This window comes from Onychomys torridus, chromosome 5, assembly GCF_903995425.1.
Source record: "Onychomys torridus chromosome 5, mOncTor1.1, whole genome shotgun sequence".
NCBI classification, from domain to species: domain Eukaryota; kingdom Metazoa; phylum Chordata; class Mammalia; order Rodentia; family Cricetidae; genus Onychomys; species Onychomys torridus.
Window position 1 is genome coordinate 97,393,387 of NC_050447.1, and position 16,096 is coordinate 97,409,482.

The 16,096-nt window shown below is 46.3% G+C and overlaps 1 protein-coding gene, 1 long non-coding RNA gene and 4 other non-coding genes across 6 annotated transcripts; 1 reads left to right on the plus strand and 5 right to left on the minus strand.

Moving 5' to 3' along the window:
* Positions 1 to 6,919: 6,919 nt before the first annotated feature.
* On the minus strand, positions 6,920 to 8,587 carry Abt1 (activator of basal transcription 1). The gene is made up of 3 exons (XM_036187310.1): positions 8,278 to 8,587; positions 7,559 to 7,758; positions 6,920 to 7,407 (listed from the first exon to the last, which is right to left on the minus strand). Exons 1-3 carry the CDS (start codon positions 8,537 to 8,539, stop codon positions 7,045 to 7,047), a joined length of 825 nt encoding a protein of 274 aa, XP_036043203.1. The 5' UTR covers positions 8,540 to 8,587; the 3' UTR covers positions 6,920 to 7,044.
* Positions 8,588 to 10,351: 1,764 nt separating this feature from the next.
* Positions 10,352 to 10,436, minus strand: Trnay-gua. Its single transcript is given in 2 exon segments — positions 10,352 to 10,387; positions 10,400 to 10,436. It is a non-coding gene; the product is annotated as a tRNA-Tyr (tRNA).
* Positions 10,437 to 11,391: 955 nt separating this feature from the next.
* On the minus strand, positions 11,392 to 11,476 carry Trnay-gua. Its single transcript is given in 2 exon segments — positions 11,392 to 11,427; positions 11,440 to 11,476. It is a non-coding gene; the product is annotated as a tRNA-Tyr (tRNA).
* Positions 11,477 to 12,266: 790 nt separating this feature from the next.
* LOC118583764 lies at positions 12,267 to 13,239 on the minus strand. Its single transcript, XR_004944974.1, has 2 exons — positions 13,155 to 13,239; positions 12,267 to 12,825 (listed from the first exon to the last, which is right to left on the minus strand). It is a non-coding gene; the product is annotated as an uncharacterized LOC118583764 (long non-coding RNA).
* Positions 12,540 to 12,654, plus strand: LOC118584925. The gene has a single exon (XR_004945093.1). It is a non-coding gene; the product is annotated as a small nucleolar RNA SNORD22 (small nucleolar RNA).
* A 222-nt stretch (positions 13,240 to 13,461) lies between the features above and the next one.
* On the minus strand, positions 13,462 to 13,559 carry Trnay-gua. Its single transcript has 2 exons — positions 13,523 to 13,559; positions 13,462 to 13,497 (listed from the first exon to the last, which is right to left on the minus strand). It is a non-coding gene; the product is annotated as a tRNA-Tyr (tRNA).
* Between the last annotated feature and the right edge of the window lie 2,537 nt (positions 13,560 to 16,096).

Genomic DNA, 16,096 nt, shown 5'->3' on the forward strand with positions numbered 1-16,096 from the left:
CGGCCATTCTGGACCAGTGATGCTCTGTCCTTTATGCAATCGCCACTAAAGGATTTTATGTTTCCAACATCCCGTTTAATGACTCTCTGTGATAGCTGGAGATGAAATCCACAAGACTAACATATGCCAAGTCAGACTGCCCTGCATGATCACTCATCTTTAATCTGGTAAGTGAGGCTTTCTTGTGGTCTGGGGGATTGAGTCTTTGCCAATTCCTTCTTTCAAATTCGAAGATCACACCCGATGGAGCCGGTTCCCTTTCATTCAGAAATAACTCAACCAAGAACCCAGTTACCTTAATTTCTTCTCACCATTTTTCCAAATATTGTAATGACTTCTTACAACAAAGGCAGAGGCACTGGAGTGTTTCCTGGGCTTTTCCCCACACCAGGGAATTCCTGCAACACTTCTCTGTCTGGGGTCTGGGAGCCCTGAAAGTCTGCACCTGAGATTTCAACAGTCCCACGATGGAGAATTCCCAGATAGAAACAGGGATTTCCATTTAGGGTGTGATTTAACAGACGTTTTAGCAGTACTGAGGACAGCTCAATGGGAAATGGCAGGGTTTTGGAAAGTTTAACTTCCTCCCTGGAGGTACTCAAGACAGAACCGTCTATGTTGTCTACACACAACCAATGGGATTCAGAATATTTGTGTTATTCATAATTCGCGATGCTCGGCGACCAGAGTCAACACTTTTGAGGAAACCTCGGCCCATCTCCCAAAGAATTAACTGTTTCTGTTAAAAGTCCTAATCACAGGCGCCCTGCGCTCAGAGACCGTCTCCACCCAAGAATCTCAGTAGCTTTTGTTAGGGGGTAGATGAGAACCCAAGATGCCAATTCAGATGCTTCGGGATGAAATCCCTCCTGGGTAACCAAGGGAAAGTTGGTTAGGTCCTTGTCAGCTTTGCGCACTGCCCAGACTTCTAAACCTTGGAGGAGTTACTGGATGGATGTGGAGGAGAGGGCTTGACTGAAAGACCCCGCAGAGTCAGGCTCCTGGGGACCTGCAGAGCACCGGTAGTAAAGCGTTGTATAGAGAGGTGCAGGGGCTTGTGACCTCTAGGAGCTGTGCGTTCAAGTGTCGCGCATCGCGCTGTTTGGAATTCCCTTTTGTTTTGCATCTCTGTGGTGTGCCAACCAGTTAGGACCCTGGAGCTCTGAGGGTCGTCGTTCCTTGTGATCACCAGTGTCTTTCCACCGAAAGGTGAGGAGGGAACTAAACGACATGGGAAGGTGGAGGCCGGTGCCTGCGTGGACCTCGGTTATACCGACGTCCGAGGTGTGGTCGATTTGGAGTCACAGACATTCTTGTTACCACAAAGCTCCTGGTTGCGGTGACGAGGGCTGTTCCTCAGACGTCAGGACCAGGAACTCAAGCGGCCATCGCAAAGACTCCGGCTTCAGAGAAAACCGGGCATCATCCCGCCCGTGGTCAAGCGCCGGCCTCCATGCGCCGCGTAGGGTGTCGCCTTCAGCTGTTCCGTTTGTCGCCGAGGTTCTGCCGGACGTTCAGACCCAAAGCGCCCGAGGTCAGTGTTTCCTGGGCGACTGAAATACTGGTTTCAGAATCTCAAAGTTCTCCAACTCCCCCGATTCTTCATTAAAAGGGGACGGAATGAAGCAGGGAGCCCATCCCCGAACTCAAGACCCAGACATCCACAGCCTGCTCCCGCCTCGTCGGGTCCCCAATTGCAGGACACTGGGAACCGCCCGGATATCGCCGGCCCCCCCGAATTTGGAGGGCAGCTGCTGGTCTAGCGACCGACGGAAACGAGGTTGCAGCCGGCGCAGAGCCTGGACGTCGCTGCCTCTTAGGACCGGGCGGTGCTGTGCCGGAGAGGATCGCCGCCTGCGCGCCGGCGGAGACGCGCGTGGCCCTTGGACTCTCATCACAGACCCCGCGGGACCGCGACCGCGGCCACAGGACGAAGCCGGGGCCGCCAACGGGCAGACTTCGGGCGCCAACGCCGGCAGGAGTCCCCGCGTCTCAGGACCCGGGCGAGCGCCCTAGCGGCCAGGAACGCGCGAAGCCGGCAACGAGTGCTGCCCCGAACCCGGCCTCATCCAAATGGATTTGGTGAGTCTGAAGGGGAATATCGGTAAGACTGGGAAACTGTCCAGAGATGGTCACCTTGGAGCAACAGGCGATGTGCGCACAGTGAGGCCCTACCTCTAAGTAAGGAAATAACAGAAAAACTTCTCAATCCTACTTAATTTGTTTTCATTGCCCCCCCCCACCCGCCCCCTTTCCTGGTTCATTCCCTGACACAGCACTCTCAGTGTCTACAGTAACGGACTCAGGCTGAAGCAAAAAAAAAATGTCTTCATCAGGAAAATGGTTAACTCACGGTCCAGGTAGTTCACTGCCATGTGACCTTATGGTATCCCAAGTGTTTAAATGAAGAAAGAACAGTGGTGACTACACACCACAGTGATTTTTTTTTTTTTTTTTTTTTTTTTTTTTGAGAGAGGGTTTGCCTGTGTAGCTTTGGAGCATGTCTTGGAACTCACTCTGTAGACCAGACTGGCCTCAAACTCATAGATATCCATCTGCCTCTGCCTCCTAAGTGCTGGGATTAAAGGTGTGCACCCCCACCCGGGCACTACGGTGATGTTTCATTTCTCAAGTACGGCTTTGTTCTTCTCTCTGCTTAGTCTGCTGCCTGACAATTTTCATTTTGACTTTTTAACCTTTAGGATTTTCTTTCCATTATTAGTGGCTTTTTATCTTTGGCGGGAGGTGGGAGGGTGGGGGGGTGTAGAGTTAGTGCTGGGCCTGTGGCAATTAAGAATAAAGATCTCTGTGAGTTCCAGACAGCCAGGGTTACACAGAAGAACAAATGAACAATCAAAAAACAGAATAATGATATTGACAGTCAAGCAGGACTGGGCTCCAGTCGATAGAGAAACAGTCCACAAAGGAAGGCCAGAACATCTAGAATATGGGAGTGGGAGATCTTGCTGACCTTCGGCACACAGATTGCCTGTCACTGACTTGAACTTCTCATCAGGTAGTAGTCAGAGGAATTTGGACATAAGCTTCCATTACTGAGTGATGAGTGAGCTAGCCTAGGAGCTTCCAGCAGCAAATGGCTTAAACAAAGTGGATATATTTTCACAGCCCATACACCTGGAGACAGAAATGAGAGGTTCCTTTAGTGTCTCCTCATGTCCTTGGGATCTCTGCTGCTCCTAGGACCTGGGTTCCCAGCATTCACAGATGTCTGCACAGGGGATCTAATGCTCTGTGCTCAGACATACATACATGACATGACAGACATACATGATGTCACTGGATCTCTGCCGTCATCCCCAACACAGGCCTCACACTGTGCTGTTGCCTGAAGTTCCTCTAACCCTCACTAGCACAAGAGGAAAAGCAACAGACCTCTCTTGCCTGCACTTCTGGAGGACAACTACATGCTGAGTGCATTTCCCTCCTGAGGTTGATCTGATTACACACCTCATCCAACTACTACCAAGAGAGACCCTAGGATTAACTAATCAAATAATTTCTTTGTGCATGGACAGGGACGTTTGGAATAAAATCACTTTTTTTTGCTGGAAGGGAGGAATGGGCAGTTATGGTCATTGGTGATGATACAGTCAAGCATTGGTGCTATGCCCTTACTCCTTCCCCAGATCAAAATGAGACTGCTATTCCTTGATGCCAGACAGATGGCTCCCTGGTCAAGAGCACTGGTTGCTCTTCCAGAGGACCTGGGTTCCCAGCATTCACATGGTGGCTCACAACTGTCAGTACCAGGGGATGTTATGCCTTCCGTGCACAGACCTTTAAGAAAGAATTTTTTTTTAAAAAGATCTGTGGTGATACTGTGTTCCCCAATATACCATGCACCCTAATAAATTTATCTGGGGTCAGAGAGCAGAACAGCCACTAGATAGACATAGAGGCCAGAAAATGGTGGCACACACACCTTTAATCCTAGCCTCCTGGAGGCAGAGATCCATCTGGATCTCTGTGAGTTCAAAACCACATTGGAAACAGCCAGGCATGGTGACTCACGCCTTTAATCCCAGGAAGTGATGGCAGAAAGCAGAAAGGTATATAAGGCATGAGTACCAGGAACTAGAGCTGGTTAAGCTTTTAGGCTTTTGAGCAGCAGTTCAGCTGAGATTCATTCTGGATGAAGACTTATGAGCATGACTGTTCTTCAAGAGGGCCCAGGGTTCATTTCCCAGCACTCACATGGCAGTTCACCACTGTCTTTAATTCCAGTTTCAGGGGAAATAACACCCTCACATGGACATTCAAGCAAGCAAGACACTAATGCACATAAAATAAAAATAAATAAAATTTTAAAAAGATCAATTTAAGAAATGAAAGCACTATTCCTTACACTGAACCCGCATCAGACTATAATTTCCAGGGATAACCATCACAGAAGTGAGCTAGTCCATAGCCGGTTTTGCCAGCTGAGATTCAGCAAACATGGGCACAATGACCTTAACTGCACATGACTCTACACAGCCTTACAACTCAGGGTCAGCTAGCTCGGCTGTAACTCCACACTACAGACCCTACAGCCAATAATAAAGTGACAGGGCACTTTTGGAAACCTTAATGGTCCCAGGGAACACAAAGATCACAGTGCAAGTTTTTAAGTCAGTTGAGGTAGCAGGCTCCACTTTTCTCCACAGGACTTAGGAAACTGGAAATTTATGTATAAAATAGAAAATTCTTGTTGCTTCCCTTACTTTTGAAGCATCTCCAAGAACACCTGTTTCTTTCTTTTTCTTGTTTTTTGAGACCATGTGGCCTGTCTGTCCTGGAACTCACCATGTTGGCCTTGAACTCACCATGTTGGCCTTGAACTCAGAGATCTACCTGCCTCTGTCTCCCAAGTATTGGGATTAAAGGCATGCACAAAAGCCCAGGTAACACTTGGTTTTCTCAATGTTTCATTACTGTGCTCTAGATACACAGCCCAGAACCACAGATTAATGTCTTCCCGTTAACTTTCCCTTTCCGTTCTTAGGCTTAAATGAGGAAGAGGAGGTTTAAACAGAGACCCAATAACGATTTACACCCCTTTTATTACCTATGTGACTTTTTAGGACAAAGAAGTTTCTGCCACTCCTCATCACTGTCACAAGTAGATGACCAGTTTCGGAACTGGTTGTCAAAGCAAACCATTATATGTAAAGTGTAGAACATATTACCTAGGGTTTTAATAATATCTCTCCTCACAGCAACTCAGAGTTAGTGAATATTTATTTGTCAATCAAACTGAAACCCTAAGGAGTGAGAGATAAAGTTGGATCTTCATTCCTGGTAAACACCAGGGAAGCAAAGGTCAACAATTACTGTAAAGCAGGAGGAATGCTACCCCAGGCAATCAGGAACCAATGCTTCAACCCCACAGAACCTACCCTTAGGAGGGGAAGGCAGGGAAGCCAGCCTGACATCCTATTTGACTTGATCTCAAAAAAGAAATGGGCCTGAGCGTGTAGGGAGGGATGGAGGAGCCCGCGGAGTCAGGCCGTTGGAAGGAGCAGTTTCAGAAGGTGCTGAGGAAGGTGGGTCCATGTGATAGAACTACAGTGTTGGGCAGGACTGAAAGTCGGGAATGGACAGGAACAGAGGAAGGGGAATGGACAGAGGAACGGTGGGCTGAATAGGCATGTGGAATGGACCCATGAAAGAGCTCATACACCGGCCAAGGTCTCTTTTTCCCTACATCTAGTAGTAATATCTTTACCACATACGTGCTTTTTGTACATAAGACATGAACCAAAATGAGTACTGGAAACATTTCAAAGATACAGTTCATGATAGCTTGTAAACATCTTTTCAAGATAAGAAATTTATTGTACAAAGAAAAGGAAGATAAATAATTATTTATTTATTTAATTAAGAACACTGAAGCAGGGCTGGAGAGATGGCTCAGAGGTGAAGAGCACCGACTGCCCGTCCAGAAGGTCCTGAGTTCAATTCCCAGCAACCACATGGTGGCTCAGCCATCTGTAATGAGATCTGGCGCCCTCTTCTGTATACATAATAAATAAATCTTAAAAAAAACAAAAACAAAAACAAAAACAACAACACTGAAGCAGTCTGGTGGTGGCGGCAGCAGCGAAAGCCTTTAATCCAGCACTCAGGAGGCAGAAGCAGGCGGATCTCTGTGAGTTCCAGGCCAGCCTGGTCTACAGAGTGAGATCCAGGAAAGGCACAAAGCTACAACAGAGAAACCCTGTCTCAAAAAAACAAAACAAACAAACAAAAACACTGAAGCTAGGTTTGTTTACATAGACCTATAATCCCAGCTACTTGGGAGGCTGAGACAGGATTTGAAGTTCAGGGCTTATCTGACCACAGAGCTAGCTCAAAGACTTAACTGAGCAACTTACAGAATGACCTCATGGCTAGCCTGAACATTTGAGTGAGGTCCTATTGGAAATGAAAAGGTCTGAGGAGCACTGGGATCATATCTGCTAGTCACTGAGAGTCAGGCGTGAAGTAGGATCATGTCTGCACTAGGGCAACTGAGTAGCATGCTTGGCTTCAAAAGAAGTTGAAACTTACTCCATGATTCCCACCTGAAAAACTAGAAGGCATATAAAATATTTATTTTTTATTTTCAATCAAAAACTTCAAATTGGCCACTAACCCAATTCCTGTCAATTCTGCCCCTCCACAGTGGACGAACACCACAGACCACATTGTCATTACTACTCTAGTGGAAGGCAAATCCACTCTTCGACAGAAATTGTTAGGAGCCCAGAGAAAGAGGCAGGAACCAGAAGTTAAACAAAATCCACCAGGTACCTCCAGTAGTAATCATCCTGGATAGCAAGAGTCAGTTCTCAGCTGGGCACTTACAGGATCTGGTCAGAGTGGGTAAAAGAGGCCACCACCAAAAAAAAAAAAAAAAAAAAAAAAAAAAAGCCTTTTGCCAGACTCTTGGTCTACAGAATAGAGAGACCATCCGCCTGGGCACTCGTTATGGCCTGCGGGAGGCAGACCAGAAGCGGGCAGGGCTGGCAGGTACAAGTTCCATCAGCAGTCCCTTACTGGCTACAGCTCTTCCTTGCTCTCAGCAGGTGGAGGGGCTCCAAAGATCCTGGCGAGGAGCCCCCTGTTGGATCGGGCCTGGTCCTGGGCATTCGCCAGCCGAGCTCGTTCCCGCCCTCCTGGCCGTGCTGCCTTCCGGGCTCTTAGCTCCTGCTCAGTGGGACGCTGAGCAAAGGTCCAGGAGCTATTCGGGCGAGCAGCATCTCCATCAGGTGCAAGGAAGCGTTTTCCCCGTTCTACACTTTGAAGATAGAAGTCAGTCTCTCGCTTTGCTTGGGCGACCTCTGCTCTCAGGCGCTGCCTGCGTACCTGGCGCTCAAAGGCAAGGTGTTCGCTGAGATGGGACCAAGTAAAACGATGCAAATACTGTGGACAGGAAAACAAGAAACGGTCAGGGCGGGGAAGCCCAGGATGGGAGAAGAAACTGGGAGCTCGTTAGAACTAGCAAGAGGGACAGGGTGCCTGGGCTAGGGCTGGAGGGAATAATGAAAGCGTGGCAGAGAAACCTAGACCTCACCTTGAGGTTCCACAGGTCATAACGGAAGGGACTGCGCCTGCGGGCACCCATGGGCGTGTTATGCAGACTGGCTGCCACTCGCTTGGCTATGCGCTTGTCACGGAATTCCACCCAGCCTTCTGTATAGTCCTTGCTGTATTTAGCTGCTTTTTTTCCTCCCGCGGCCGCTGCTGCCTTCTTTTTGCGTCTCACAAAGCGGTCTGTGGGCCAAACACAACGAACATCCTGGTCAAGCATCCACTGAGACACACCTCCGTTTGGCCAGAAGTCCAAACCTGCCAGCTCGGGTTGTTAGCTCAGTTATTCATGGAAAAGGACTATGTGTAAGGTGCAGACTCTCCTTTCTTTAACTCACTCCTCTCTTCAAATGACAACTCCCTGAACAAACAAGAGCCGCACCGACTCCCACCTCCATTTCCAGACTGCGTGTCAAGAGATGGAAGAGGCTGAAGGAGGCTAACCATACACTGTTTCAGGGATTATTTGAAAATCAGGGGTATCTTTCAGGCCTTATTACCGCACTCTATCCGCCCACCTTCTCCATTTTCCTTCCCCCGCCCCAGCCTTCTAAGAGACATGAATGCTACAGATTTAACAGCTAGTAGGGAGCCTGAGCCTTCCAAAAGCCAGCACCCCACGTCTCATCCGTGTACAGCCAAGACAATAAGTCGTGCCCACCTGCCTGCATCGCCACCCTCTCATTTCGACGCAGGGCTTACCCTCGGCCTGGAAGAAAACGCGTCCCACTTCACCGTAGGCGCTGAGCAGGTTGCGTACGTGCAAAGGCCGGAATCGCGGCGGGACGTGTCCCAGGTACACAATACCCGGCACAACCTTCTTCTTCTTCTTGCTGCTGTTGCAAGCCTCTTCCTCGGGCTCCTCCGGCTCCTCCGCCGCCTCTGCATTCAGCTCTGCCTCTTCCTGCGACTCTCCCTCCATCGGCGCCTGGTGCTGGTGCTCCACCAACTCCGCGGCTTTCATGACGACGGATATGAGACACACAGGAGCCGTAAATCTGTCGCCACCCGATGACGCATATCCTACGTGCCGATCTGAGATCGGGGCGGGGGAGGGGAGGGAAACCAAGGTGGTCTATGACGTAGATCCCGTGCGCTGTTCTGTGGCGTGGGGTTGGGACAATCCCGTGAAGACCAATAAAAAGATGGCGTTGTCATTGCGGGGGAGCGGAGCCGACCAGGCAAACCCAAATGGACAAATGGACGTTCAGAGCTAGATTCCCGGCACGGGGCGGGGCGGGGAGAGGCGGGCGGGGCGGGGCCAAGCCACAGGAAGTGGGTTCCTGTAAAATGTCTCCGCTGGGCGCAACCCTGGCCTGAGGCAAACTCCCGAGGAATAGTTTTAATTTTCTAAAAAAAAAAAAAAAAAAAAGGAATATGAATATTTTCGCCCGCCTACACCAAATGCGTGTCCTGGTGCCTCTCACGGGGTTTTTACAGACCTTGTTGGGAGAGTTCGTGTTGTAGACCACAACAGTATTTTATTCCAGGACGGTGGTGCGAATGAGGCCGGAGGGGGATAACTCACCTTTTGAAAGCTTTATGAAGTTCAGCTTGTAAATTTCAGTCAGAGCTTTGAAGTGTTAGTCATTTGAAGTTTCAACTGAGTTGTAAACATTTTCAAATTAAAGTTTTGAAGCAGCTTACAAATTTGCACATGTAATTTTGGAATTTTAATCGGGTCTGTGCTTTTAAATGCGCCTCTAGCGATTCTAAGTTTAACTTCGTGAGTATTTCAACCTTTCAATGTATTGGTTATCTAAAGGCGTTTCTTTGACGACGGTTGTGCTCGAACCTATCTCTATCAGGTGACGAGCGAAGGGTGCCCCGCGCTGCCCGGGCACGGCCGCCAGGGGGCGCGGTCCTCCACCTGCGGGTCGCCCGCGCTCTGAGTGGCCGGGGTGGGACCTCGGCCCAGCGCAGTGGCCGCTGCTGTGCCTGGGGCTCCTAAGGCCAGCCGGGGAGGCTCCAGCGATGCTGCTAGAACTCGTGAGCTAAGCGTCCCTCCTGCTTTGCGGACGGAGTCCAGGACCACCCTAAGGATTTAAGTTTTCCCTCACTGGGCATAATTTCTTATCCTCCACCGCTTCGAAAATTCTAGGACAACTGTCGGCGTTATTTGTAAAGCTCGGGTGCATCTGAAGGCCCACTAATTAATCCTAGGTTTCTCGCGAGTTTGTTTTGGTGCTTTCATTGACGAGAACATTCTGCTGGTTACCGCTGCTCCTTTTCGGGTGTAGGGAGAACAGACTCCTGCTTTTCCTTTTTAACTGACTACCTCACCCCCAATGGTGACGCTTGAGAACACCTCATAGTTACTCCAAAACTCACATGTGCCGGAGGAGGGGCGCCTGTGAGGGAGATGCCACAGTGTCTCCTGCGGTGTCTAAATGGCAACACTGGATGCTATTTCTCTACACTGCGTGTGCTTGGAATTACTGTTAATGAAATACTTACATACATTAAGTGTCAAGTCAACTGGGAGTGGTGGCAACTGTGATCCTCAGCTCTTGGGGGTGGAGAAAGGAAGATAAGTTCCAGACCATACTGGGCTACAAGAGACCCTTTTAAATTTTAATTTTTAAAGAATATGAATCTAGTAAAGGATCGTGAAGAACCGTTGACTCGCCAATGAATGAACTTGCAAAGTCACGGTTCAAGGCATTGTCAGCACTCCTCATCCTGTCTGAATTTACATCACCCCAACTTCTATAATTGTATACATACACATGACATTGTGAATCCAACGCTGGTTGGGACCCCTTCAAAAGATCATTCCTTCGAGCCGGATTCGAACCAGCGACCTAAGGATTACTATGCCGACCTACAGTCCTCCGCTCTACCAACTGAGCTATCGAAGGAAGATACTGACCTTCTCTTTAAGGTTTATAAACTAGCTGGTGGATTTGTTGTAGTTCAACTGATTCATTTTAAAATAGATTGTAAGGAAGTGTTTTTAAGTTACTAGGATATTCTAAAAGTAATTTAGCTAGTGATCACACAACAGGTGTTTTAGAACATGTTTGAGATGTGTGCTTTTAATGTGTAAGTGTTTCACATAGATTTCCAAAATTGTTCTGAATCCTGCACTGAGTCCTCACAGACAGGACCATCCACCCCCTTTGTCGCACTTTCCCTGCCGTGCTCACCCGTCTCTTTAGCTCCTCCTTCTATTAAAAGAGAGAAATGACAATGATACCATAGACAGTCAACACCATCCTGAAGCACAACTATTGCCCATTTCACCAGAGAAACGCGTGATTCTTTCTCCTTTTTGAACAAGGAAAACTAGGTGCATGAAAGGCCTTTAACGTGGCCTAGAAAAGGAGTGGAACATGATATTTTGCACAATTGTAGTGGAGCAAAAAAATGAAACATTACACATACAATCCACCTCAAACAGTAAATTTAAGCATCCCATTTTCAAGTATGCTGTTATGCCTGACTAACAAGCACCTATGATGCTCTTCAGCTTCCTGAGCCTAAGACAGAAACATGAGAACCGTTGGGAAAAGCAAGAAGCCATCCAGGGGTATTTTTATTGAATATATGAATTACGAAAGGTTTGGATATTATAAATTATGACATGTAATGAAAATCTTTCTGGTATGTTTTATCTATAAAAGATAACATTTTGTGTGGCCAGGCGGTGGCACACGCCTTTAATCTCAGCACTCGGGAGGCAGAGGCAGGCAGATCTCTAAGTTAGAGGCCAGCCTGGGCTACAGAGTGATCATTATAAATTTAAGCTATACATGAATTCCATAATTTTATATTATCTTTGATAATTGAGTCTAAATGTCATCAAAACAGTCCTCCTTCGAGCCGGATTCGAACCAGCGACCTAAGGATACCAACAGTCACCTACAGTCCTCCGCTCTACCAACTGAGCTATCGAAGGAAGCCGTCAAGCACCCCTTGATTTATGGAATAACTGGCTGTTTTGTTCTATTTTCTTATTCATTTTAATTTTAAGAGCAAACAATCACAGGAAAGTCTTTTAAGATAGTAGAATATTGCTTTCATTAGACCTGTCCTACTATGCTGTCCTGTCTCCTTGGACCTCCTCCTTCTGTTAAAAGTGAGAGAAAATAACAATATCATAGACAATACCATCCTGAAGGGGAGCTAGCGGCCAGTTCAGAGAAATGCATGATTCTCTTTTCTGAAGAATAAGGAAAGTAAGGGGGAATGCAACTGCATGAGACACGGGACTTGAGAGCCTTCTGACATGTGTTTGAGTTTGGATTCTGCCACTGTGTTAAAATACTATGACCAAAAGCAGCTTGGGGAGGAAAGGGTCTATTTAGCTTACGCATCTTGCCCACATTCTGTTAGAAGGAAAACCTGGCCAGAAACTCAAGCAGGCAGGCCCTTGGAAGCAAGAAATGAAGCAGAGAACACGGAAGATTGCTGCTTACTGGCCTGCACACCATGGCGTACTCAGCTGCTTTCTTATACAATCCAGGACCACCCACAGTGGGCTGAGCCATGCACATCAATCATTAATCATGAAAATGCCCCCAGAGGCTTGCCTACAGCATTTTCGAATCTGAGGTTCCCTCTTCCAGATGACCCTGGCTTGTGTGAAATTGACAGAAACAAACCAGCACTGTATGTGTTTAGGAACGGAGTGACCCGTGTTACGGTGAATCGTTATGCTGGAACAAATAACAAACATAACATGAACCTCAAACTTAATACTTTTAATCATTCGTATTTAGGTGTGCTGTTATACTTGGCTGGCAACCACCATGGCGCCACTCAGCTTTCTAATCCTAAGACAGAAAAGCGACTACCATGGGAAACACGGGAAGCCATCCAGGGGAGCTTGTATTTATTTGTTGGAATTTATAAATTTTAAAGTGTATTGATCATGAAAGGTAAGGAGAGCATATAACATTTATGGAAATATTTCTAGTATTTTAACTATAAAAGACCACCACATTAAAATGAAAGTTCTTTCCCTGTGAAGAATTCTTGCATTTCAATTCCAGCCAAGGCTTTGTGAAGACGAACCTACTGGTGCTGGCGGACAACGAGGAGAATATTTGTTCCAGAAGGAATTTCCTGAGGGATTATCCCAGTTTCTGAAGAAACCGTCAAGACTTTTCTCATCAGGTTTCTCCGCTCATCCACCGAAGTTGCCACATCTGCACAGAGTGGGCTCAGCTAGGTGGCGGCTTTGGAGCTCGGGTGCACACACAGCACTGTCGAGGGGTCCAGAGGGTTTTCGGCTAGGAGCGGAGACTGCAGAGAGAGGAGATGGGGAGCTGAGGGAAAGGTGTAAGCAGCTGGCTGCCGATAGTTACGAGCTCTGCCTAGATTCCCCTGCTTCAGCCTCTCCAGATGCGGGGATTCCAGGCGCGGGTCTCTACACCCGTCACCTGTCCTTTTAAGAGACTTCTTCTCAATCGTCTTCGCCCGTAGTGGGAAGAAGGAGGGAGGGGAACACGACCCGGTCCCTCCTTTAGACCCTCGGACCACCTTTTCTCAATCCTACGTCCCCGGGGAGAGGATCGCCCATTTTAGGTGGGCGGAGTGTGTTGGGAACACACTGTGTGTGTGTTGGGACTGACCTGAAGGCTTCATCTGGGAAATGGTACAGGACGTTTTGCTTTTGGGGTATGCTTAGCATGGCCTCCTAAAATTCTTTCTCTGTCGGGACCAGCTGATCCCGACCACAGCGGACCCCACAGGCTGTCGATGTCCTAATTCCTGGCAAAAAAGTCAGGGCGTGAGAGCAGAGAACCCTTGACACCCTACACATCCAGTAAGGGGGAGACACTAGGTGGGGCGGGATAGGCCCTAGTTCTGGGAAAACGACTCCTGCGTTTTAGGGGAGACTGTGATTAAGTTATAGCTGCATTCCCATCAAAACACTCATCCTTCGAGCCGGATTCGAACCAGCGACCTAAGGATATCCTCGAAGGGTAGGCAAACTCCACTACAGTCCTCCGCTCTACCAACTGAGCTATCAAAGGAGATATCAAGCTTATACTTAAGTAATATTGTATGATCTCTATTTTGCTATGTTGAAGGTATAACTATTTTTAATGTAATCTCTTTAGACCTTATTTTATATAACGATGCTGATAATTTCATGGGTATATATATAAAAAAACTTAGTAAGATTTCCTATCCCGATCCTCTTCTAGATATTCTGCAGTCTGTCCTGTCTGATTGGTCGTGTCTTATCCTTTGTCTTTGATTTGTCTAGGTTTGCTAGATAAATGATCTGGTTGCATTAAGTTTGAGGCATCCGAGGAAGATACTTGTCAGGAAGTGGCACCATTTAACAAGTGTGCATTGTAAAATAGTCCTCATCTTCCAGTACCCCTGGAAACAGTTTGGAACGTTGACACCCAATCGTTCAAAATGCCTTTTCTGCATCTAGTGAGATGATCATGTGGCTTTTTCTTTGAGTTTGTTTATATGGTGTATTACATTGACGGACTTTCATATGTTGAACCACCCTTCCATCCCTGGGATCAAGCCTACTTGATCATGGTGGATAATTGTTTTGATGTGTTCTTGGCGTCTGTTTGCCAGTATTTTATTGAGTATTTCTGCATCAATGTTCATGAGGGAGATCGGTCTGTAGTTCTCTTTCTTTGTTGCATCTTTGTTTGGTTTAGGAATCAGGGTAATTGTAGCCTCATAGGAGTTTGGTAATATTCCTTCTGCTTTTATTGTGTGGAACAATTTAAAGAGTATTGGTATTAAGTCTTCTTTGAAGATCTGCACTGAAACCATCTGGTCCTGGGCTTTTTTGGTTGGGAGACTTTTAATGACTGATTCTATTTCCTTAGGGGTTATTGGACTATTTAAATGGTTTATCTGGTCTTGATTTAACTTAGGTATGTGGTACCTATCCAGAAAGTTATCCATTTCTTTTAGATTTTCCAGTTTTGTGGAGTAGAGGTTTTTGAAGTATGACCTGATAATTCTCTATATTTCCTCATTGTCTGTTATGTCTCCCTTTTCATTTCTGATTTTGTGAATTTGGATGCTCTCTCTCTGTCTTTTGGTTAGTTTGGATAAGGGGCTTGTCTATCTTGTTGATTTTCTCAAAGAACCAACTCTTTGTTTCATTAATTTTTTTGTATTGTTCTCTTTGTTTCTATTTTATTGATTTCAGTTCTCAATTTGATAATTTCCTGGTGTCTATTCTTCCTGGGTGACTTTGCTTCTTCTTGTTCTAAAGCTTTCAGGTGTGCTGTTAAGTCACTAGTGTGAGATTTCTCCAACTTCTTTATGTGGGCATTTAGTGCTATGAATTTCCCTCTTAGCACTGCTTTCATAGTGTCCCATAAGTTTGGGTATGTGGTGTATTCATTTTCATTGATCTCTAGGAAGTCTTTAATTTCTTTCTTTATTTCTTCATTAACCCATTGGTGATTCAGTTGAGCATTATTCAGTTTCCATGAGATTGTAGGTTTTCTGTAGTTTTTTGTTGTTGTTGAAATCTAACTTTAAGCCATGGTGGTCTGATAGATTGCAGGAGGTTATTCCAATTGTTTTGTATCTGTTAAGATTTGCTTTGTGGGCAAAGTATGTGGTAGATTTTAGAGAAGGTTCCATGGGGTGCTGAGAAGGTATATTCTTTTATGTTCAGATGGAATGTTCTGTAGATAGCGATTAAGTCCATTTGAGTCATAGATAGCATCAGTTAAGTCCTTTATTCCTCTGTTAGGTTTCAATTCGGCAGATCTGTCCAGAGGTGAAAGTGGGGTGTTGAAGTCTCCCACTATTAATGTGTGGGGTTTTATGTGTGATTTAATTTAATGTTTCTTTTACATATATGGGTGCCCTTGTGTTTGGGACATAAATGTTCAGAATTGAAACTTCATCTTGGTGGATCTTTCCTGTGATGAGTATGTAATGTCCTTCATGATCTCTTCTGATTGAGTTTAGTTTGACGTCTATTTTGCTGGATATTAGGATGGCTACACCAGCTTGTTTGTTAAGACCATTTGATTGTAAAGTCTTTTCCCAGCCTTTTATTCTTAGGTAGTGTCTATCTTTGAATTTGAGGTGTGTTTCTTGTATGCAGCAGAAAGATGGGTCCTGCTTTTCGTATCCATTCTATTAGTCTGTGTCTTTTTATAGGTGAATTAAGCCCATTGATATTAAGGGATATTAATGACCAGTGATTGTTCATTCCTGTTATTCTTTTTTTTCTTTGGTGGTAGTGTGTCTGTGCTTCTCTTCTTTGGGGTTTACTGCTGTGGTATTATCTAATTACCTGTGTTTTTTGAGGGTGTATCTGACTTCCTTAGGTTGGAATTTTCCTTCTAGTGCTTTGTGTAGGGCTGGGTTTGTGGATAAGTATTGTTTAAATCTGGCTTTGTCTTGGAAATGTCTTGTTCACTCCTGTGTCATGAATCTTAACAGGTCTTATTAATAAGAACAAACCTGAGGCCAGTTATTGGGGTGAATGCTGGGAAGATCGAGAGAAGCAGGAATACAAAGCCTGGCTATCTCACCTTGCATATCCTCACAGGTGTCCTGTTTCCTC

Bases quoted from the DNA above. Each gene is read 5' to 3' on its own strand.
- Abt1 (XM_036187310.1), bottom strand. From the start codon at position 8,539: ATGAAAGCCGCGGAGTTGGTGGAGCACCAGCACCAGGCGCCGATGGAG. The intron at 7,759-8,277 runs GTAAGCCCTGCG...TTTGGCCCACAG, and splicing joins CGTTTTCTTCCAGGCCGAGG to ACCGCTTTGTGAGACGCAAA. The intron at 7,408-7,558 runs GTGAGGTCTAGG...TCCTGTCCACAG, and splicing joins ATGACCTGTGGAACCTCAAG to TATTTGCATCGTTTTACTTG.